Here is a 23,573-nt window from a genome sequence, read left to right as displayed (position 1 = left end):
GGGTAGTGCGTGTTTGGCGACTCTCTATCGGTCACTTTGTGATGCCACGCATCCTGCCAAATCGGCTATTGCCGGTCCATTAGTTTTGCTACAGGTACATTAGAATCAATCTCCAATCTTTTGCATTTTATCATTTTGCAATTCTAACATTGCTTATAATTTTCTAACAGCTCTGGATTTGGGAACATATACCAACCATGCGTCCGAACCGAATCGCGCCGTTGGAGCATTACCCTGGTCCATATGCAGCTAGGTGCGCGTTTCGCACCCATTTAGGTTTTTTTAATGGCTTTTGATAATCCAAACGACTTCAATTTGCCTAAGCTTGGTTTCCTACTTTATTAAATATAGGTGGAATAATGACTTGGACGTACATAGAGTTGTTAGGCATGTTGTGCCCGCATTCCGAGATCAGCTGACAGGATTGCGTCCTGAAGAGGTATTGTACATATGTCCGGACAATAGGCCATTGCCAAAATCGTGTAAAAAAGGGAAAAACGTGTTTGGAACCTCACCCTTCGAAATCATTCTTTCATTTTCATATTTTTTTCAGTTCATATGGCAGCCATATTCGGAAGACGTTTTCGCTTCTCTTCCTGCGTATTGTACTGCAGGTCGGGACATTTGGAGGTCCGTAACGTATCTTATCTGCTGGGATGTAGTTGAGCCGCACCTCCCGCATCGGGTTATGCGGCAGTTTGGATTATATCAGTCCCTGCCTGATATGAGGTTAACGGATAATCAAGCAGCTCTACATTCTATAGATCGCCGTGGTAGGGCGAATCAAGACTGGAACACCACGCATAGACAATATCTTCATATTTGGACTGATCGACATGTGCATGTACAAGACGGCACTGTAATTGCAGATACTACATATCCATCGGATGAGTATGTTCAGTGGTATCGGGAGGGGACGGTGATTTATATCTCAAATCCGAATCGATTTCCCGCTTTCCCAGAGGGCTTTCAGGGTGACAGCGCTAGGGCACAATATCTTGTACAGTTTGTTTCCAACTCACTTTTAATAATCACTTTGAGCGTATTACAGGATTTTACTAATTTTTACCCGAGTATGTCATTCTGATTCTTATATTTGTTTTTGCAGAGCGATGCCATGTCTCGAATGTATTTCATGGCACAGGACTCTCTTGTAGTTAGTGATGAACAACACAGCGGATACTTTCAAGAGTTGAGCGACTTTGCATCCACGTCTTTGCATCATGTAGGAGAGTCACGCCGACTTGCATTCCGCCCTCCACACGTACCACATGAGATTCCACTCTACCCTGATACATGTCGTGTCCAGCGAGCTTCTAGAAATACCCAGGGAAGTCAGCATGGCGGTGGGCGCCGTCGTAGACTCCGATCACCAGAACCAACCATACAGACTAGCTTCCATAGAGGTTCGATGGCTACGGAAGACCAAGCTGGCGCATCTACTTTTGTCACACCTCAGACCGAAGGCATGCATGGCAGAGGTGTATCGATTGGCCAATCTCACAGGTCCCCTGTGATGTACACAGAGTTTACAACCGATACGGACTCACATCGCCATGTTTCTGAGCAATGTGAAGGAGGTGAAGGCACAAGCACTGAAAATGAAGATGCTACACTGTTATCGCATATGACTCAGGTCCATACAATAGTGCCAAACCAACCACGTCGAAGCCAAAAAATACCCAAACCAACAACATGTGGTACTCATGGGAAACTTTGGTACCATTGATTGCACGCTACTTGTATTGTTATTGTATGAATAACCTTACTTATGGATAAAATGCCCTTTTGTTTGTGACATTTTTGTATATATTCTAAATTTTCAGGAATATGAGTGTTCCAACGCGAACGAGTTATCTTAGTTCTCACTTTATATGAGTACTCTTTTAAACACTACCAAATAACTGCAGTTATACGAGTATTCTTATGCATTATACAGCCCGACACCTCTATTTCATGCATATGAAATCAGTTAGATGTCGGAACTTCGATCTTGAATGTTCGTTCAAGAACACGTGTCAAAAGGCAGTTTTTGTTACCAAATTGGGTTTGAAGTGCTCCTACAAATTCCATTGCATATACATGCACTGTGCATTTCAAGTCAATTTTGGTGATATCATGGTTATAAAAGCATGTGGACACATTTGATATGTATTTAATGCCCAAAAATGCCCTTTTAGTGTAATAATGCAAAAATCACCAAAGTTCCTCACCCCTCGATTTCCAATGTAAATGTGTTTGTTGTGTTTTGAGAGGTTGGAGCATGTGTTTATGGTATATTACACGTGCGTTAGTCTTTAGAATTGATCCATGTTTATCCAATTTCCGAATTCGAAGTGGCCGGAAAAAGGGAAAAAAAGTTGAAAAAATTTGCAGTTTCTGCAATTATTGCAGAGAATCACGGATCCGAGCTCGGATCACAAGGTGCCCAGAAACATCCGACCACGGATGAAAGATCCGAGCTCGGATCCAATTCAACCCACATAGATCCGAGGGCTCGTCTGTCTTTCTGTTGAAACTGATCCGAGCCCTCTCGGATCCGAGAACTTAGCGAACCGATCCGAGCTCGGATCGGTTCGCGGATATAGTAGGATCCGAGCTCGGATCCTTGAGACCTAAGACAGATCCGATCCCTCGTCTGTACTTCTGTAGGAGTGTATCCGAGGTCAGAAGATCCGCCCTCGGATCCATCATGCGAAGCCCTCGGATCCTACTATCCGAGGTCGGATCCTAACTATACTAGTTCGGATACTAACTATCCGAGGTCGGATCCTAACGATCCGTCCTCGGATTTATATTCAAGCTTCCCATCCAAGGATCGGATCAGTGGTCTCTCTACAGCAAGTGTCACGCCCGTCTTCCTTAACCTTTCTTTGTTTTCATTTTTTTCCTTTTCCTTTCCAACTAACAAACAAATAACATGCACTTCATAAATATAACTTATATAATTTTTGAATAACTTATATAATTTTGTTTAAATAAGATTGCGTTATGCAATTTCTAAAATTACGGTTGAAATTGTAACATATATTAATCACTATTAACTATTACATTCTTATAACTAATATTCATCGGTGTCAACAAATAAATACGATTCATGCATGGCAAAGGAAAATTATAATTTGATCAAAAACATTTATTTGATACAAAAGGAAAAACACTTAATATTTTATTCACAACAAATACTCAACACCTTACATGTTAACAATTTCATTCTATTTTTACATTGCTCTATAAAATAGAAAGAACATTGATCTATGAGATAGAAAGAACAATCATGTGTACTTTTTCCACCACTTAAATGTATTATAATTAAATAACGTATTTTCAACCATACGATTACCAATTTTTTTTATTATAAAAGAATTATGCATGTATAGTAAATTATATTAACAAGATTATTGTTAATCTGATTTTGTTTTAGCTCATATTTGATGACTTTAGCCAGGTGCAAGTTCAAAAATAAATAAAATATTATTCCTCTAAACATTACAGATTTTTAAACAAAATTTTTCTAACCTTTCTCCGAAAAATAAGATTTTCGTACAGATTTTAAAATAACATTTTACTACCGACACCATTTTAGTAAAGGCAATTTCTACAAAACAAACAATATTTACATTTACTTTTAAATTTTTTATGGAGCTCGTAGATATCATTTTAAATTTTTTTCCTAACATTTTTTAAATTAATTTTCTAAAAGTCATACTTATAAATCCGATATCTAACAAAAAAGTTAAATACAATTTTTGCAGGTCAAATTTAAAAATTTAACAAATGCGAGCTATTTGCAAAATTTTAAATATTTGCAACATTTTTTAAAACAAAAATTAGAAGCTTTCTGCAAATAATTCCCTACCTCTCAAAAATTACCAAAATAAAAAAGATAAGAGCTCGCATTTGCCTTCTGGAAATAATTCCCTAGCTCTTAAAAAAGGAAAAAAAAATGAGAAGAGCTCGCATTCGTGGAATGCGAGCTCAATAAGCAGAGCTCGCATTCCACGAATGCGAGCTCAGTGAGCTCGCATTTCACAAATGCGAAGACCCCCCTGACGGAAATTAATTCCAAAATCACCCCTTTTGTAGAATTTTTTTAAAATTCATCACAAAGTTGGAAATTTCTCCATTTTTCTACCGCAAATGAGGCTAAAAATTTCCAATTGATTATTACAGATGCTGTTATTGGCACATGTGATTAAAAATACTCCCAACTATAAGAAAATGTCGGGCTTAATCAGACCTCGAGTCTAATATTTCAATTAATTACCCTTCACTTGTAAATCACAGTCTTCCGCGGACAGTAACTTGGATTTTCAGCACTGGAGTTAGCAGTTAAGGAGGCTGGCAAAAGCATCCGAGCTGCAATTTTCAAGCCACAGACTTCTCATTGGAGTCCAAAACGCATCTGCAGTCTCATCCATGCTAAACTTGGGCAAAATCTAGTGTTTGTAACTCCTTCGAGTCATTACAGTATTTTAGACAACCAAATTTAACAGATGAATAAAGAAGAACAAAGAGGTTGATAGGATGCAAAATTGCTATTTAATTTAGGATTATAGTTTTCTTGATTTTAGCCAAATATTGTTTTAATTGATGGATTCTATTTATATTTAGTTAATGATGCTAATTGTAGGAAAATGAGCAAAACATGATTAAAAGGGGCAATTTTTCAGTTAATTTGATGGTGGCATGTTCGGGTCGGTTTCCAAGCCCAAATCGAACTCAGGACAGCTTTTGAAGGAAAACTTTGAAAACTTTAATTTTCATTATTACTTTTAGTATTAAATGAGAAAACTTGGAATATCATCTTAAGTAGTTTCCTTTTTCTATTTTGGGAAACATGTCTTATTATTAGTAGTTGATGTTAAATAGAAAACAAAGGGAGAAAAAAAGGACGGACTTGCGTGATAAAGAGTTCGGCCAGCAACAATTTCGCAAGGGTGATTCTTTGGAACATAATAGGAGTCTTTCGTTCACTTTTTGGGAGGAAAAACTATACACAATTATTATCAATGGATTCTTGTGGATTTCCTTTGAGGATGCGCCGCTAAATTCGTTTTCTAGCCTGAGGACGGCTTGAAAACTTGAATCTACAAACTGTGAGCTCGCATTAATTACACTATTTCTTTCCTTTATTGGTATTTATTCGTTCTTTGGTTTTAATATTTATAATTATTATGTTATTTGAATATCAAAGGACCCGGTATTTAAATTGATTTGATAGTCGATTGTTAATTGAAGTGATTTAATACATAATTATTAGATTGATTTAATCTCGGTAGCAACTGGCATAATTAGGTTTGTGTTAGTGGAACGAATAATCTAACTTAAAGAGACCCTTGTAACTTGTTGATTGGTTAGAATTAAACTCTTCTAATTCTTCATGCAATTGGGAAATTAAACTTCTATGAGAGGTTTCTAGAGTTGTTTCCTATTTGGAGAAATAGTCAATGGTTGTACCTTGACTATCGATAAAATAAGGAAGAGTTGGCTTTTATGGTAGAATTAATTTATCAATAAATAATTGAATTCATCATTGCATCTATGATCAGTTTATGAACTTAGTCTAACAGTTATTCCGCTGGTTAGAGTTTTGCTATTATCGACTTAATTTTATTTTATTTGTGTTATTTTGATTTTACTAAATTTAGTTGGTTATCTCCAAAATGCCCCCATACTTTGAATCCGAGAAGAAATATATTTCCTCAATATCTGTGGATTCGACCCTACTCACCGCTATATACAAAAATTATATATATTTTCTTTTTCGAATAAGTATTTATTATTGTACAAACTAGATACCTATCAATTTTGTACAAGCACATGTGATTAAAAAAATACTCCCAACTATAAGAAAATGTCGTGCTTAATCAGACCTCGAGTCTAATATTTCAATTAATTGGCTTCAAATCCTCTGTCCCCAAAATAGTCCATGTCCCCTCTGTCCCTTATTTGTATAGCTGCCAAGTGTCTCTAATCTTTTGTTAACCCAAACTCAAATAAAATCGATAATAATCGGTTTACAAGTTTTGTTAACCCAAATTCAAACAAACCGATAATAGTTGATTGACATGTTTACTCAAAATCAATTAAAACAGATAACTCAAAACTATTTTTTATTTTCTTTTTAACAAAAAAAAGTCTTGTTGATCATAAACATAGAAATCAACTAAAACTCTTCTTTATTTTTTACCCCAAATCATCTTTTTCTTAAACCCTAACAAGTATTTTGATTCACTCATTATATCTTTAATCTTGCCGCAAAAACGCTCAAAGGATCAGGTAGCAAGATTCAGTTTCATCTTTATCCAGGTAAAACAAATCAATAGATCATGTATGCCAATTTTACAATATATTTGATTCATGATTTGTCTTGTCATATTTGAAATTACCTGTATTCATTGGAACTTGGATGCGATGGAAACAATATTGTACACTCCCCTCTCAACATCATTGTTCATATAAGTATCTGTATACACTGTGAAGTCAATATAGTTCATAAACTAGTATCTAATTGAAGTAAAGCCTTTGGTAATGCCGTAAAGCCCCTTTCAGGAATAAACTAGTACAATCCCCTTTTAGTAATGACGTAAAGCCTTTAGTAGTCAAAGTGATTGAAGTAAACTTTTTCAGTGATAAACATTATAGTTAAAAGCTTTTATTTTTGACAAATGTCATTCGATATTTAAGCAGGTCTATTTGTATTTAATTACGTCGTAGATATTGAACAATTGTTTACTTTTGTCTTTTTACTATTTTTTTTTTGTGAAAAATTCTTATAATGAGTTAAAAATTAATTTTGCAAAAAAAAAAAACACTGATTCGAAATGGTAAAGTTAACTATTAAAATCTTTTGAAATTGTAGATCATGGAAGGTGATGATTCCCTTGAGAGCAAGTTCCCACCTTGTCATAAATTGGAATTTATAGATAACACTCAACATCATCACAGCTCTCAAACAATCAATGAAGATACAGACATTGAGCTTATTGGTGCATCAAATTCAAACAAAGAGACGGATATCAATTCAATTCATCCCTCTATCCCTAAAGAAGAAATCCCTCAGGTAGGTATGGAATTTGACAATGAAGAGGCAGCCGGTCAATTTTACTTAGCATATGCTAAGAAGGTTGGGTTCGGCACTAGAAAAAGCAAATTGCATAAAGACAAAAATGGTAAAATAATTGATAGGACATTTTGTTGTAGTGCCGAAGGCAAACGAGGGGCAGATAAAAGAGATGTCAATGTAAAAATCCATCGTTCTGAAACAAGATTCGGTTGTTTGGCAAAAATGAAAATTAGTTGCAGCAAAAGTGAAAAATATCGTGTCATTGAGTTTATACCAGAACATAATCATTATCTTTGTAGTCCTCACAAAATGCATTTGTTCATAGCACATAGGAGAATACATGAAACTCATGTAATAGAGATTGATATGGCAAACAGTGTAGGAATTGCACCAAAAGCATCGCATGAATTTGTGGTAAAACAAGCTGATGGACGGGATAATTTGGGCTTTATTCCTGAAGATTATAGGAATTATTTACGTTCAAAGAGGACAAGAGATATGAAAATAGGGGATACTGGAGGAGTGCTTGAATATTTACAGGGAATGCAATTAGAAGATCCAAACTTTTTTTATTCCATTCAAGTTGATAAAGATGATTTGATGACTAATATATTTTGGGCTAATACTAGGATGAAAGTTGACTATGCCGATTTTGGAGATGTGGTTTGTTTTGATACAACTTACAGAAAAAACTGTGAAGGTCGTTCTCTTGCACTCTTTGTTGGTGTGAACCATCACAAGCAAACTATTATTTTTGGTGCTGCACTTTTATATGACGAGATAGCTCCGACTTTTGAAAGGTTATTTGATGTATTTGCTAGCACTATGTCAGGAAAAATGCCAAAAACCATTCTGACAGACCACGATGCAGCAATGGCTAAAGCATTAGCTTCCAGATGGCCAGAGACACAACATAGATTATGTATTTGGCACCTTTACCAAAATGCTGCCATACATCTAAGTGGTGTTTTTGAAAAATTCACAGACTTTGCCGGTGACTTTGGTAAATGCATATACGATTTCGAAGAGGAGGATATTTTTGTGACTGAATGGGATAAAATACTACAGAGGTATAATCTTCAAGATAATGATTGGCTAAAGAGAATGTTCAAATTGAAAGAAAAATGGGCACTAGTCTATGGCCGCCAGTCCTTTTGTGCTGATATTACTACGACACAGAGAAGTGAGAGTATGAACAGTGTCGTAAAAAGGTATGTTAGCTATAAAAATAATTTGCGTCATTTTTTTGATCATTTTCAATATTTGATTGATAGTCGTCGATATGAAGAGTTAAAGGCTGATTTTAGAGCAAGTATAAGTACTCCTGTATTATCTTTTCCAGCTCAAATATTAAAGCATGCAGCAAATATTTATACCCCGGAAGTGTTCAAGTTATTTCAAAATGAATTATGTAAAGCTCATGATAGCAGCTTACTTATTTTTAGCGAGGTCAGAACAATAATCCATTATCATGTCACTTCTTATGAAAAAACAAATCATCATGTTGTTAAATATGACTCTTTGGATGGCACGGTACATTGTAGCTGCAAAAAATATGAGTTTTGTGGGATACTGTGTTCTCATGCTCTGAAAGTTCTTACCACAAGAAATGTTGTCAAAGTTCCACAGCCATACATAATGAAGAGATGGACAAAGAAAGCAAAAGTTGGGGTTATGCAAAGTCCAAGCTTGTCTAAGAGCAATAACACACTGAATCCGAAAGTAATGGTGAATATGAGGTATAGAAACTTGTGCAAGTTTCACAATCAATTGGTTACAAGAGTAGCGGAAACAGAAGAAACATATGAAATGGTTAAAGACGGTCTTGTGAAGCTGTTTGAGAAGGTTAATGACAAGTTACAGAGCAAAAATTTGACATTTGAAGGCTCAAGTGAAATGACGAATTATTTGAAAGAAAAAGATCCTGCTATTCACGAAGAAACTGGCATAAAAATCAAAGGAATAATAGCCAAAAAGAAAATTATTTCGGGTAAGAGATTGAAGAGTGGATTAGAAAAGATATCGAGAAAGAGAAAGTCACATAGTAGAAAATCAGCTGCAACAAGTGTGGTCTTAACTGCCGAAAATACAGCCAATGCTCAGGTACATAGTTATTTTTCGATTGATAAATCACACCAGCTTTTCATGTTTTTACTGGTAGGCTTCAGAAGAAGTCATTCATAAAGGATATAGGTTTGGACAAGATCGTCAAGTCCATCTAGCACCATCAGCCATGGGTTTGTTTGTATGAAAAATAAGCTTTAATTAGATATTATGCTGATATAATTTTTTTTGAGTCTTGATGATGTAATTATTCTTTTATATTTTTTATTTTTAAGCATGTGCATGAAGGTCCTACTGGTAGTGGAGATGGTTTAAACATATGGAAATCAAATAGCCAACGTATTTTATGCTCAACGCAATTGTCACAGGTAATATTTTCTTGTTTATAATTAAATTTTAGTTATTCCAATAATTCACTTGTTTGCAAGAAATAGTTATTTTATCTAAAATTTAATTTTTTGTTATTTGTGGAGACAAAATTTCTAACCAAAAAAGAAATCAAAAAGATCGGCTCAGGTGATGCTAGCATGGCTCAAGCAATTTATCCTGAACAAGTGACCTTCGTGCAGCCATTTGGTTTAAATAAGGTATGTTTGCTATGTTCTTCTAATTGAGTGATTATCATGTGATGCAAAACTTATTGCATAAGGCTTTTCAAGCACTTAATTATGTTCATACCATAAATAATTTTCTCTTTATTGCTTTTTTTGTAAAATAGATTCCAGTTTTAGCTCCAAATCAAATGAACCAAGTTGCACATTTTAATTTTCTTGAAGAGTTGCAAAATTCTATGAGATTGACAAACTTACTTCAAGTAACTTAGTAATTGTCCATTGATAGTATTTGATGTTATGAGAATTTCATCTCAATATTTTAGTACTTATGATTATTTTTTCTACATTTATAGGTTGAAGTAGGACACAAGTTCAGTGGATCAAATGTCAATGACTTTATAGACCTTAATGTCATTTCCAGCCAACCGAGTTCAAGTTTAGTTGCTTGTAATGAAATTTGCGGCTGTCCCATGCCATGTCCTGGTGGTTTTGTTTGTAGATGCACAACTGATGGAAAATCCGACAATTTTTAGAAGTTTTGAATTATGAATAGGCAAGAGTTTGATATTACAAACCAACATGATAGACCATGGTTATTCAAGTATTAGCAGGGTTTTTAGGTGTACCTAGTAAGAGTGGTTGAAATTTTATTACTATTCTCTTATTTTTATCCAGCAGACGATTTTTTGATAATCAAATTCCAATATCTAAGATTCTTATCAACCATGTGTGTGTTTATATCAACTTATTTAACTCTTTTTAATTTTTTTACATCTCATAATTATGTAAATACGATGATTTAAAATTAATTACATAATAGTTTTGAGTTATCTTTTTTAATTGATTTTGAGTAAACCTGTCAATCAACTATTATCGGTTTGTTTGAATTTGGGTTAACAAAACTTGTAAATCCATTATTATCGGTTTTATTTGAGTTTGGGTTAACAAAAGGTTAGAGACACTTGGCAGCTATATAAATAAGGGACAGAGGGGACATGGACTATTCTGGGGACGGAGGATCTGAAGCCCAATTAATTACCCTTCTCTTGAAAATCACAGTCTTCCGCGGACATTAACCTGGATTTTCAGCACTGGAGTTAGCAGTTAAGGAGGCTGGCAAAAGCATCCAGGCTGCAATTTTCAAGCCACGGGCTTCTCATTGGAGTCCAAAACGCATCTGCAGTCTCATCTTTGTGTCACAAATTTGTCCCGAGTACGGTGCTGAAAGTATCTTTTACCTTCTTTGTTTTGATGGGCTTTTGTTCCATTGGTGTTTTGGCAATCGTCTGGAAACCGTTGAAATTAGCTGCGGCATCAGAGAATATTCTTTTCTGGAAGTCTTGTGATTACCACGTCAAAGTCAAGGTCACGAAAATGGGCTTTGCAAAGCCTCCAAGAATGTGTTTCTTCGTTGTGTTGTGAGGCTCACAACATCGTTAATTTGGGGTGTGTGTGTGTGTGTGTGTTCCTTCCTACGAAATAGTCATCTGAGGAAAAAAATATGAAACTCAATTTCTTCATAAGCTAAGGTGGCTGCTGTTGTTTTTTTTTTTTTTAAAGAAAAAAAAACATGTTTCATTCCTCACTAGCTCTATTAATGAAAAATAATTGCATATGACTTTTGTCTGTGATGCTATAAAACATGAAAGTGGCATCATTTAAGCTCCGTATGCCCCATTGATAAATATGTCAATTCAATGCAGGAACAGCTTTCTTCTTCTGCTTGCAACAGCTTTCTTTCCGCTAACGACTGCTTCGCAATTCATTTTCCAAAAATGTAGACTGACCTCCTCATCTATCTAAACTCCACAATTTATTAAGTATTTGGTGTTTCGTAATTTGAATCTCACTCTGTAACTACATGCGTACCAAAACAAAAAAAAAGAGCTACAGATGCATACCTTACACAAATATACTCTCTGCCCATGTTGAGTTTAGGAGGGGGAAAAAAATTAATCCCAGAAACGTCTAGTTTCAGAACCCAAACAAATATTAAATTACGATCGATGCCTGGAACGGAAGTATCTATATGTAACTATGAAGATGATATGTTCATAACCTCACAAGTCGCCTGGACCGTGTTCACTGTCAACGTCTAGCCCAACTAATTTAATTCAACCAGACCTCCCCCCTTCAAATCTTTTTTTTTTTTTTTGAATTTCTTAGCTCTTATATACATCTCAATTGATTGGTTCCCCCCTAATAAATTGCATTCATCAGTAAGATAAGATAGTATAGGTATTACCCCATTTGTAAATTTCAACCAAAAAAAAAAAAAAAAGTAGTGGTACACTATTAATTTTAACACACTTTTTTTTTTTAATTGTCTTTCAATCGTATGCATTTGAATAAATGGCAGATATATATTCAAACCTATGTGCCTATGGGAGCAGAATAGCTGTATCATTGCTTTAAATATTTTTTTCAATAACCCACTGTACATATTTTTCAATAGTTGCCTACCCCGTAAATCCTGCTGCCCTCTTCACCAAGCTACAATTTAACCCGGTATAAACCAACAGCTTTTGTATCCTTCTTACAGGCTGGATGGGATTTTGGTTCAAAGCAGGTTGGAATTCATCATGGCGGAGCTGATCAACTCCACTTTAATAATTTGTGGAAGATTCACTTTAATATGTTGTGATTAGGAGTGCAGGTTAAGTCATTTCGTACCCTTTATTTACTGATACATAATACAAATGGTAGAGCTATAATATATATATATATGCTAGTGCTACCGCATAATGTTACTTACACTCAGGTCTTGATTTCTTATCTCCGTTTGAACATAGAAAATATCTCTTCCTTCTTCAATGCTATTATATTTGTTGATTATTGAGGAGGTAAAGCCTATACCTAATCCTATATCATGTAAGGGAATAAATAATACTTTTATACTTTGTAGTTAACCGAAGGTTAAGTGCACGTCCCTCTCCAACTTTTTTGGGTTTGCTATTGGTAATAATAAAATTCTATAATTGACATCTCCGCCCGTATAAGGGGTTTTGCCCAAAAATAAAAACCGGTTCCTATAATAGAATAACGGTTCCTATCAACTCATTTTATAATTTCTAAACTGAGAGATGAATAAGAGATGAATTATCCATCTCATCTATGTAGTTGCGCTATCTGTTGTTGAGTAATTAGGTTTCACAATTATTGAAACCTTTTTTTTTTTTTTGCAAGTTTTTACATCAAGTGAGTGAGTCCATCAACTTGTCGGAATCAGCTGTTTGAATTGGTCCAAATACAAAATTCCATTGCCAGTCCGGCACTAGCTAGCGCACCGTTTTCCTTGATGGTCCATTAACGGCGTATTTAGGGCGTCGAAGAACTTGGAAGCCGCCCCGGGAAAGAGTTTGCAGGTTCATCTCACTTTCCACGCTAAATACACTCTCTGCTGAATGAAAAGTTGAAAGCTCTAGCAACTAAAGATCAGTTTGAACCTGCCGTATAATATAAGTAGCTTACTGCAAAGAATTCTAGCACAATGTCTAGTCTAGGTTCAGGCCTCCATACTTCTTTTAACCAAAACCAACACTTCAACGCAAAGTAATTTAGACGTACGTTTCTTACTTAACCCATCAGATGACACTAATATGTGATGATGATGGCGATCTTTCTGCTGCTCTGATTATACAGTTGCCGAACCCATCAGATGACAGTCAACAAACAACCCATGATGATCTTTACCAGTCTAAACTTCCAAGTATCCTATCAAATCTTAATCAGCAAATTAATGACAGTTTGATGGCAGATAAGATAACTATATATGGAGAAATTGACTCCTTCTAAAGGTACTGACCACCACATTAATTATGGGATGGAAGGTCAATGGTTCAAACCTTACTTCTCATCAACGTGTCTCTATATAAAATTTATTCTAAATTCATATCGATACGTGGTGCATCCGTCTAATCTGATGATAATTGCAGAGGCCCCGTCCTGGACCTAAACACGTGGCAGCTCAGGTATGACCGAGCTGGGCCTCGACCCCAGGCCCCTGATAACCGTCCTGGACCGCGTCGCTGCTAGGGCTCCAGAGGCCCAGGGGACCATCCCGCAGAGGTCGGAGGAAATCCCCCTCACCGCGGGATAAGGGCTATCCCGGGCAAGTCCCGAAACGTACGGAGGTCGGATTCTCAGGAAGGTATAAATGGTAATGCACACCACTTACACAAGGTACGCTCACTATTGGCACATTACTCTCGGCTGCTTAATTCCCGTAAACCTCATCCACCGGTGAACTAACTTGACCGTCGGAGTGCCCTCGGGGACGACCTCGGGGCCCCCTGTTACATCACCCTGTTGTCTGTCTTGCAGGCTTGGGACCAGCTCTACCCATCAGCACACCGAACTCATCAATTCAGCTCGGTTCGGGAAAGCTCAGCGCTTCTTCAATAATTAATCTCCGTCAGATTCCTCCGACTCAGTTGAGCCACTCCCTTGTGGCGGCTCGCTTCTCTACATTCCAGTATTTCACGCCCCGCCCACCCCCCCCCCCCTTTCCACCCATTCAAATGGTAAGACATTTTTTCCAATTTGATGCGTAGCTAACAGCAGCCTCGCGAAGCTTTGAAATCAGATATGATGATTTGATTTGACAATTGGGATGCCGCATCTAGACGTCGGTTTACTTGACAAACTACTATATATTATACGTGTAACTTGCAAAACAAATTCAGCGCTCAATAGTCAAAAGTGATGAAGATAAAGGGCTGCTCATACCGTTATGTTCCTTCCATATTTAGCAGCCCAATGATCTAATCTCCTCCCGCAATCATCTCCCAGTGGCTCGGTCTTGCCCAACCATGGATACGACCTCCTGCACTCAACCTCATTCCATATAGTCAAAATATTAGGCAAGTCTCCATTTTTACTTGAATACAAAACTGGTACTTCAGTTCAGTCCCCAGCAGTTAATTGGAATGGTCAATGTTGAAAAAATAATGATAAGTATCCAATGCATGATGATGTCAGACGTTCAATTTTTTCCTTCCTGTAAAACTCATGTTTGTTTAGATCAATCGATCGTATGTGTCTTGTTCAAGGTGACGATGGTTACTCACAAGTCATATATGTCAAGGGAAAATAGAAATGTTGCGGGAAGCTGTGATTTTTGAAGGTTATAAACTATACTTTTAACCACTAAAATTTTCAAATTCATTGTTATCTTATTTCTTTATCCCTATATTTTAGGTACTTTTACCTTTGAATTTTTTGACACTTCCGTGAGTATTTAACATCCCAACGATATAAATGATAAAAAATGGTACAAGTGTTTTTTCCTCTATTTGTCCTTTCGGATGGTGGCGGATGCAAGGGGGGAGAGGGCACTGGGAGCACAAGCCTCCATCAATATTTTTCCAATTAGTAATGCCAAATTTCCCCTATTACCCACGTAATTTGAAAAAATTTCATGCCCCCACTAAAATATTAAGAAGTAAAATATACATAACACTACCAGTTTTGTAATTTAATGAAAATGGGCAATAAATAACCCAAAACTTTCTAACACTAAGAGTCTAGCCATTTAGTTCCCTTGGAAGTTTCTAGTATAATTTATGACTCGTTTGTTATATTTATTAGTCATTTACTTCCCTAGGAATTTGGTGGCATAATATATCACTCATTCATTTTAGAATCTTGAATAAATGATCGCTTAGTTATTTATATTGACAAAAATATATGGAGTGGAAAATGAAAGATTATAAGGGTCTGTTTAGTTGGAAGTAAAATGTTTTCCTTGGGAAAATATTTTCCGTGGAAGTAATTTTCCATGAAAATCATTTTCCTTTCATCATTTTCAGGTGTTTGGTTAGTTTATTGAAAAAATTTTCTTACTTCATTTTTCTGGTGTTTGTTTAACTTTTGAAATATTTTCACTTTTATCTCTATATTTACTTTCTACACATTATAACTACATACTTCTTCCCATGCAAAATAAGAAAATTTATCTCATTATTTAACTTTAAAAAATCTTGGAGAAATGTATATATGAATAAAAAAATCTCCTTAAGCAATAAACAAATTGCTGGCCATTTAGTGTCAAATATCAATCACATGCAATGCTTATTGTGACATATATCTTGCACTCTCACTGCTGAAAGTTTCTTTAGAAAAGAATGTCTCTATTATACATAATTAATTACTAGTATAGGATGAGCAGGATGAGGTTTTTTTTTTATTTTGAATATATTAGGGGAATGGTTGGGTTGGGTTGGGTGGTACGGGGGAGGGAGTGTAAGGAAGAGGTCTTGGGTTCGAGTCCTTCTGTTTACACTAAAAAAAAAAAAAAGAACATACTACAAAATGTTTTCAGTAAGTTTAGAATATACTACAGGCGGGATGCATGCATTTCGGAAAACAACTTCAGTAAGTTTGGAAGAAAAGTTGTTTTCCATAAGATAAGTGAAAATATTTTACATAGGAAAATGTTTTCAGTAACTTTTGTGCAACCAAACACGGAAAATTAGGAAAATATTTTCACCCGAAACAAACGGACCCTAAATGGTTATCAGAACATGAAAATCCGTTGTGAATAATTTTAAATGACTTTTTATTCTTTTTCAAGCAAAATGGTAATTACGTGAGTAAATTCAGCCGAGTTTTTTTTTTTTTTTTTACGTTGTTCACAAAATAAATGCATTAATGTTACTAATTGCATGAATATTGGCATTTCCCTTTTTTTAAAATAAACAAAAAAACTCGTAAGAAATACTAGTGTTGTTTTTGGCCCCATTGAAAATTTTTTCTACCTCCTCCGCTGCTTTAGGATTTAGCTATATATATATATATATTAAGGTACGTTTTACCATGACAATGAAGTATGACTCCTTAAGCGGTCGCTGTTTGAATATTTAGGAGTGCCTAGCAGTATTCAAACGTTGATTTTCTTGTTTCGCCGTTTTATCCAAAAAAAAAAAAAAAAAAAACCTTGATTTTCCTCGAAAGAAACGAGTGGAAAAGTCTCCAACCTTATCACTCTACACACTATATATAGCCTGCACTCTTCCTTCGACAATGCACAGAAACTTGATCAGTGTTTGAAAGAGAGGGAAAAAAAATGAGGTTCTGGGCAGTGGTTTTGTGCTCTTTTCTGTCCCTTGTAGGGGTCTTTGCACAAGATCTCAGTTCTATTATAACAAAACCCCTTTTCGAGCAAATGCTGAAGCATCGAAATGATGCAAACTGTCCTGCTCACGGTTTCTACACCTACGAAGCTTTCATAGCTGCTGCCAGGTCAAATGGGGCTTTTGGAACAACTGGTGATATCACTGCTCGTAAAAGAGAAATAGCGGCCTTCTTGGCTCAAACTTCTCATGAAACAACAGGTACAAAATCAAAACTACCTTGTCTTAATCCTTAGTGGCCCTTAATTTGTTATCTTCCCATAACGATCGATAACATGATGATCCCATTGTTTTTTTAATTTACGTACCTAGCTACTGAAATGGTCAAGACTCTTAAGGACGAAGTCCAGTTGTCAAACAACTCTGAGTTTAGAGGGAAAAATGATGGTAGGAGTAATTGAAAAAAAGGAAAGAAAGAAAATGGGAATAAGGAGAAAGATAGTGTGATACTAACGGGCATCATCATTTTGTTGATTTGACATAGGCGGATGGGCAACTGCCCCAGACGGTCCTTATGCATGGGGATATTGCTTCAAGCAAGAACAAGGTAATCCTCCAGATTATTGTGTCGCCAACCAACAGTGGCCCTGTGCTCCTGGGAAAAAATACTACGGCCGAGGACCAATTCAAATCTCCTAGTAAGCAAACAAAATCCCAGTCTATATATCCAAAATTCTTGAGAAGAAACGTTAAATTAGCTTCTTCTTAATTGAATTTCTTTTACTGATCGATATTTGATCCAATATTGTAGCAACTACAACTATGGTCCAGCAGGGAGAGCCATAGGATCCGATCTCCTAAACAACCCAGATTTAGTCGCAACTGACCCAACCATTTCTTTCAAGACTGCATTTTGGTTTTGGATGACGCCCCAGTCCCCAAAGCCTTCCTGCCACGACGTGATGACCGGCAGATGGACACCGTCCCAAGCTGATAATGCGGCTGGTCGCCGCCCAGGATACGGTGTCGTTACCAACATCATCAATGGTGGAATTGAATGCGGAAAAGGCTCCAACCCACAGATGAACGACAGAATTGGTTTCTATAAGAGATACTGCGACATACTGGGAGTGAGCTATGGCGACAATTTGGACTGCGCCAGCCAAAGGCCTTTCGGCTCCTAATTAGGCCTATGTTGGTCTTTTATATTTAAATAATTTGGCATCATAAAAATTTGGTTCACCCCTTTGAGGTGACCCTTCTCATGGCTTCCATGTCTAATTCTCCAGAATCAGTATATTAATAATAAAACCCTAATAAACTTTTGTTTATTGGATTTCTTGCTTCGTATTTTCTCTTCTCTTTTTTTTTTCCCTTACCGATGCTTTTAAACTTTTTGCCCACTTGAAAAAATATGACAAGGCAAAAGGCTTGACTTGCGTCAGAGGTTTGCAAGTGACAAGTTATAAAATTACAACGTAACGCCATAATGGGGATAAATTTTACTAAAGATAACAAGAAATCACGAACAAACAGGGAAGAAGTATACACTAGAATAAAGGTTACTTTTTTTTTTTTTTTTTTGTCAATTGTCATCCCTACTCCTGCTCCTACTCTAACTACGGGGAAGGTCAACTAAACCTACAGTGACAAGTTATTGTAGCTTACTGTACAGTTGGATGACCTCGCCCCCGCACTACGCACCCGTCTGAATTTGAAGCAGAGTCACAAGAGTGGCATTTTGATGGAAGGTAAGATTTAAACCCTTGCCTCCCACCCCATCAATCCCTTGGCTTGATGGTGGCCACGAGCCCAAGAGCTGGTGGTTTAGAATAAAGGTTACATGGATAACAAGAAATCCAATTTTCGCCCAGCATTGTAAATTTTTGAGTTCGACCCTTTCGGCGGCCAACCTATTTCTCTACACTCAGGCCCTAATAAATTAGTTCCTACGTCTTAAGCAAAAGAAAATCAGAGACCTTTAGTATTGGTCCTTAAGTGTCATGACAACATAGCTCTTTCGTTGTTGAAATTATTTATAATTTACTGTTATTGCCTTTTCTGTCCAAAAAGAATTGAAGTTTTATTTAATTTCTATTTTTCTCCTCTAAATTTAAAAAATAAGGCATACCAGTGCTTCTCAACAATTTTGGTTGTTAAGTCTTTGACATTTGACTAATTTGACAAAAAAAATGACAATAATATCATTCTAAAAGTCTATGTAAACTACAATAATAAAAAATAACAAGTTTAATATTACCATTTTTCAAAAAATTGCTAATTATATTTACTGTTAATTATTGTGTTATTTATAAATTGAACGGAACATATGTAAAAGTAAATATTAATCCAATAGAAAAAAATTTTAAGGATAATAAACTGAATATAACTTTTTCATTTTCTAGCAATAAAAGAAAATAATAATAGGTTACAGATAACGTCATAAATAAAAGGATAATAATGTTATTGTACTTTTTTTTGGCATTTCTAGCTCTGACTAGTCTTTATGGGGGTAAACTGTATATTTTTAAAGTTGAGAAGGATAAAGTGTAGTGACTACCAAAGTTTAGGAGAGCAAAGTGTAATTAACCCCTTTTTTGCTTCTATAGAAAAAAGTGAAAAAAAAAAAAAGAAGAAAAGAACCCAAGTTACATTACCTCTTGAAAATGTATACATGTTCCTTAACGTCTCTTTTTTAAGATAAGGAAAATAAGTTGATCTGCCACTCATATTAGATTACAAGGAATCGAGGACCCTCATTTTTCTACCGCAAATGAGGCTAAAAATTTCCAATTGATTATTACAGATGCTGTTATTGGCACATGTGATTAAAAATACTCCCAACTATAAGAAAATGTCGGGCTTAATCAGACCTCGAGTCTAATATTTCAATTAATTACCCTTCACTTGTAAATCACAGTCTTCCGCGGACAGTAATAGAGCTGTTAAACGAACCGAGCTGTTCGGTAGCTCGGTTCGTTTCGGCTCGTTCGTGTTCGTGAAAGACTCGTTCGAAATTTTAAACGAACCGAATTCGAACGAATTTTTTTGTTCGATTAATAATCGAGCGAACACGAGCATGTTCACGAGTTTTAACAAACGTTCGCGAACATGCTAAACGAACGTTCGCGAACACGAACATGTTCGCGAGTTTTAACGAACGTTCGCGAACATAGACATAATTATCATTTAACAAATTTAGGGTTAATTTTATGGCTGGACTTTTATATTTGGAGGGCAAATTTCTTTGTTTTATTTGTTGTTTTTATGTTAATGTTAGTTATATAGTTAATGAATAATAGAATTTAGTCACTTAGCGCTTTAATTATTTTTTAGAATGATTAATAATTTGCATGGCATATTTAAGGCATAAAATAATTTGGATTCGAGCATTTCGAACATGTTCGCGAACGGCTCGTTTATGTTAAACGAGCCGAACTCGAACACGAATTTTACTTAACGAACCGAACACGAACACAGGTTTGGAATTCGAAAATTAACGAACGAACACGAACGTTGTTCGAACTGCTTAACGAACAGAGCTCAAACATGAGATACTCGGTTCGATTCGGTTCGTTTACAGCTCTAGACAGTAACTTGGATTTTCAGCACTGGAGTTAGCAGTTAAGGAGGCTGGCAAAAGCATCCGGGATGCAATTTTCAAGCCACAGACTTCTCATTGGAGTCCAAAACGCATCTGCAGTCTCATCCATGCTAAACTTGGGCAAAATCTAGTGTTTGTAACTCCTTCGAGTCATTACAGTATTTTAGACAACCAAATTTAACAGATGAATAAAGAAGAACAAAGAGGTTGATAGGATGCAAAATTGCTATTTAATTTATGATTATATTTTTCTTGATTTTAGCCAAATATTATTTTAATTGATGGATTCTATTTATATTTAGTTAATGATGCTAATTGTAGGAAAATGAGCAAAACATGATTAAAAGGGGCAATTTTCCAGTTAATTTGATGGTGACATATTCGGGTCAGTTTCCAAGTCCAAATCGAACTCAGGGCAGCTTTTGGAGGAAAACTTTGAAAACTTTAATTCTCATTATTAGTTTTAGTATTGAATTAGGAAACTTGGAATATCATCTTAAGTAGTTTCCTTTTTCTATTTTGGGAAACATGTCTTATTATTAGTAGTTGTTGTTAAATAGAAAACAAAGGGAGAAAAAAAAGGACGGACTTGCGTGATTAAGAGTTCGGCCGGCAACAATTTCGCAAGGGTGATTCTTTGGAACATAATAGGAGTCTGTCGTTCACTTTTTGGGAGGAAAAACTATACACAATTATTATCAATGGATTCTTGTGGATTTCCTTTGAGGATGCGCCGCTACATTCTTTTTCTACCTGAGGATAGCTTGAAAACTTGAATCTACAAACTATGAGCTTGCATTAATTACACTATTTTTTTCATTTATTGGTATTTATTCGTTCTTTGGTTTTGATATTTATGATTATTATGTTATTTGAATATCAAAGGACCCGGTATTTGAATTGATCTGATAGTTGATTGTTAATTGAAGTGATTTAATACATAATTATTAGATTGATTTAATCTCGGTAGCAACTGGCATAATTAAGTTTGTGTTAGTGGAACGAATAATCTAACTTAAAGAGACCCTCGTAGCGTGTTGATTGGTTAGAATTAAACTCTTCTAATTCTTCATACAATTGGGAAATTAAACTTCTATGGGAGGTTCCTAGAGTTGTTTCCTATTTGGAGAAATAGTCAACGGTTGCGCCTTGACTATCGATAAAATAAGGAAGAGTTGGCTTTTATGGTAGAATTAATTTATCAATAAATAATTGAATTCATCATTGCATCTATGATCAGTTTACGAACTTAGTCTAACAGTTATTCCTCTGGTTAGAGTTTTGCAATTATCGACTTAATTTTATTTTATTTGTGTTATTTTGATTTTGCTAAATTTAGTTGGTTATCTCCAAAATTCCCCCATACTTTGAATCCGAGAAGAAATATATTTCTCAAATATCTGTGGATTCGATCCTACTCACCGCTATACACAAAAATTATATATTTTTTTCTTTTTCGAATAAGTATTTATTATTGTACAAACTCGATACCTATCAATTTTGCACAAGCACATGTGATTAAAAATACTCCCAACTAAAAGAAAATGCCGTGCTTAATCAGACCTCGAGTCTAATATTTCAATTAATTACCCTTCACTTGAAAATCACAGTCTTCCGCGGACATTAACTTGGATTTTGAGCACTGGAGTTAGCAGTTAAGGAGGCTGGCAAAAGCATCCAGGCTGCAATTTTCAAGCCACGGGCTTCTCATTGGAGTCCAAAACGCATCTGCAGTCTCATCCATGCTAAGCTTGGGCACATCCAGTGCTTGTAACTCCTTCGAGTCATTACTGTATTTTAGACAACCAAATTTAACAGGTGAATTAAGAACAAGGAGGTCATCATCTTCTTGTTTTGTCAAGGGAAGATTGGTCATGCTTTGGTTTTGTGCTAATGATTTTGCCAAGTTTTCTTGTGGGATTCCCTCTTGAGGCTGAGTAGATGATAAACTTGGTTCAAGTGTTTTTGATATAACGTCTTCCATTGCAGCTTTATGTTCCAGGATCTTCAATGACGTTGCCTTTCTGTAAATCTTGCAAAGTACCACATCCTCCTGCATTTACAAATAGAAGTAAAAATTTGGACTCCAAGTCTCACCAATAGAAATAGAAATAAAAGCTCATTAGGTCCTACTCCTTCGAAATAGGAAATTTGGACTCCAAGTCTCACCAATACTTAAAGTGCATCGAAACTGAACCAATCATGAAAATAAAAAGGTCCATAGGAAGAAGAAATGCACAAAAGAAAAGAAAAGTACAGTTGACTCTTTAATTAATCCCGATACGGGAAGGAATCAATTGGATGATATCAGGAAAGGGAATATAAGTGAAACGTCTATGTTCAAAATCTCTTACTTACAAATTTTAAAAAAAAAAACCCAAAGATTAGGAGTTTATGACTTAGTACCTTAGGTAAAGGATGGTCAGGAAGTCTGAACTCGTTCATGACCCAATCAGTTCTGGACCCTCGTGGTGCACGGCCTTTATAGAAAACTAGAATCTTCTTGAGACCCAAAACTTTCTTGGGCTCAGATGTGCTTCTTATTTGACGGTCCGACCCGGTTGCCTTCCAGAACCCATCTTTTGTTGTTCTATTGGGCCTTCCCCCATGACCATGCCTTCTATCCCGATGCACAAAAAAATACCATTCTCTCTCCCCCATCTTAGCCATTCCTGCACATATTTTCAAGAAAGTTTTTTCTTTTGTGCTAATTCAAGAAAAGCAAAATTACACACAACATATGCCAAGTGTAATTCCATGGCAATAGTTTTGGACCTAAACCATACCAAAAAGAGTTTTCGCGTATAACGCGAGAAAATTGTAATAGATGCATGAAAATTACCGGGTAGCTCCCAAGGATCATGATGGTAAATGTTGAGGAAGCCGATGATATCAGAAGGTAATTTCTTGCCGGATGCAATTCTTTTAAGGTAGCAGCTGACAAGTTCTTCTTCGGTAGGATGGAAACGGAACCCGGGAAGAGTTAGCTCCCCCACTGAATTATCGTCCATTCCCTTAATCAGCAGGAAGATGACCAATAATAATAATGTTACGTTGTTTGCCTATAATGTTTTCCTCAAGTCTGGACTCAAAAACTCTGCCGACCTTACTCCAAGACTATATATCCAAAGCAATTTAACTCCTTTTCCCTAATCAATTAATGAAGTAAAGGCTGGCGGTGCTAATTTATAGTAGCAGTAACCGTCACG

At 35.9% G+C, this 23,573-nt stretch overlaps 2 protein-coding genes across 2 annotated transcripts; one reads left to right on the top strand and one right to left on the bottom strand.

The window, feature by feature from the left end:
* Positions 1-16,505: 16,505 nt before the first annotated feature.
* LOC113699341 (basic endochitinase-like) lies at positions 16,506-18,091 on the top strand. The gene is made up of 3 exons (XM_027219638.2): positions 16,506-17,021; positions 17,305-17,458; positions 17,572-18,091. Exons 1-3 carry the CDS (start codon positions 16,754-16,756, stop codon positions 17,942-17,944), a joined length of 795 nt encoding a protein of 264 aa, XP_027075439.1. The 5' UTR covers positions 16,506-16,753; the 3' UTR covers positions 17,945-18,091.
* Positions 18,092-21,750: 3,659 nt separating this feature from the next.
* On the bottom strand, positions 21,751-23,508 carry LOC113697988 (NAC domain-containing protein 6). Its single transcript, XM_027217631.2, has 3 exons — positions 23,207-23,508; positions 22,771-23,036; positions 21,751-22,417 (listed from the first exon to the last, which is right to left on the bottom strand). Exons 1-3 carry the CDS (start codon positions 23,373-23,375, stop codon positions 22,013-22,015), a joined length of 840 nt encoding a protein of 279 aa, XP_027073432.1. The 5' UTR covers positions 23,376-23,508; the 3' UTR covers positions 21,751-22,012.
* Positions 23,509-23,573: the final 65 nt, after the last annotated feature.

Source organism: Coffea arabica, chromosome 7c, assembly GCF_036785885.1.
Source record: "Coffea arabica cultivar ET-39 chromosome 7c, Coffea Arabica ET-39 HiFi, whole genome shotgun sequence".
Lineage (NCBI taxonomy): Eukaryota > Viridiplantae > Streptophyta > Magnoliopsida > Gentianales > Rubiaceae > Coffea > Coffea arabica.
The sequence above is the reverse complement of the archived record's forward strand: the minus strand, read 5'-3'. Positions and strand labels throughout refer to the sequence as shown.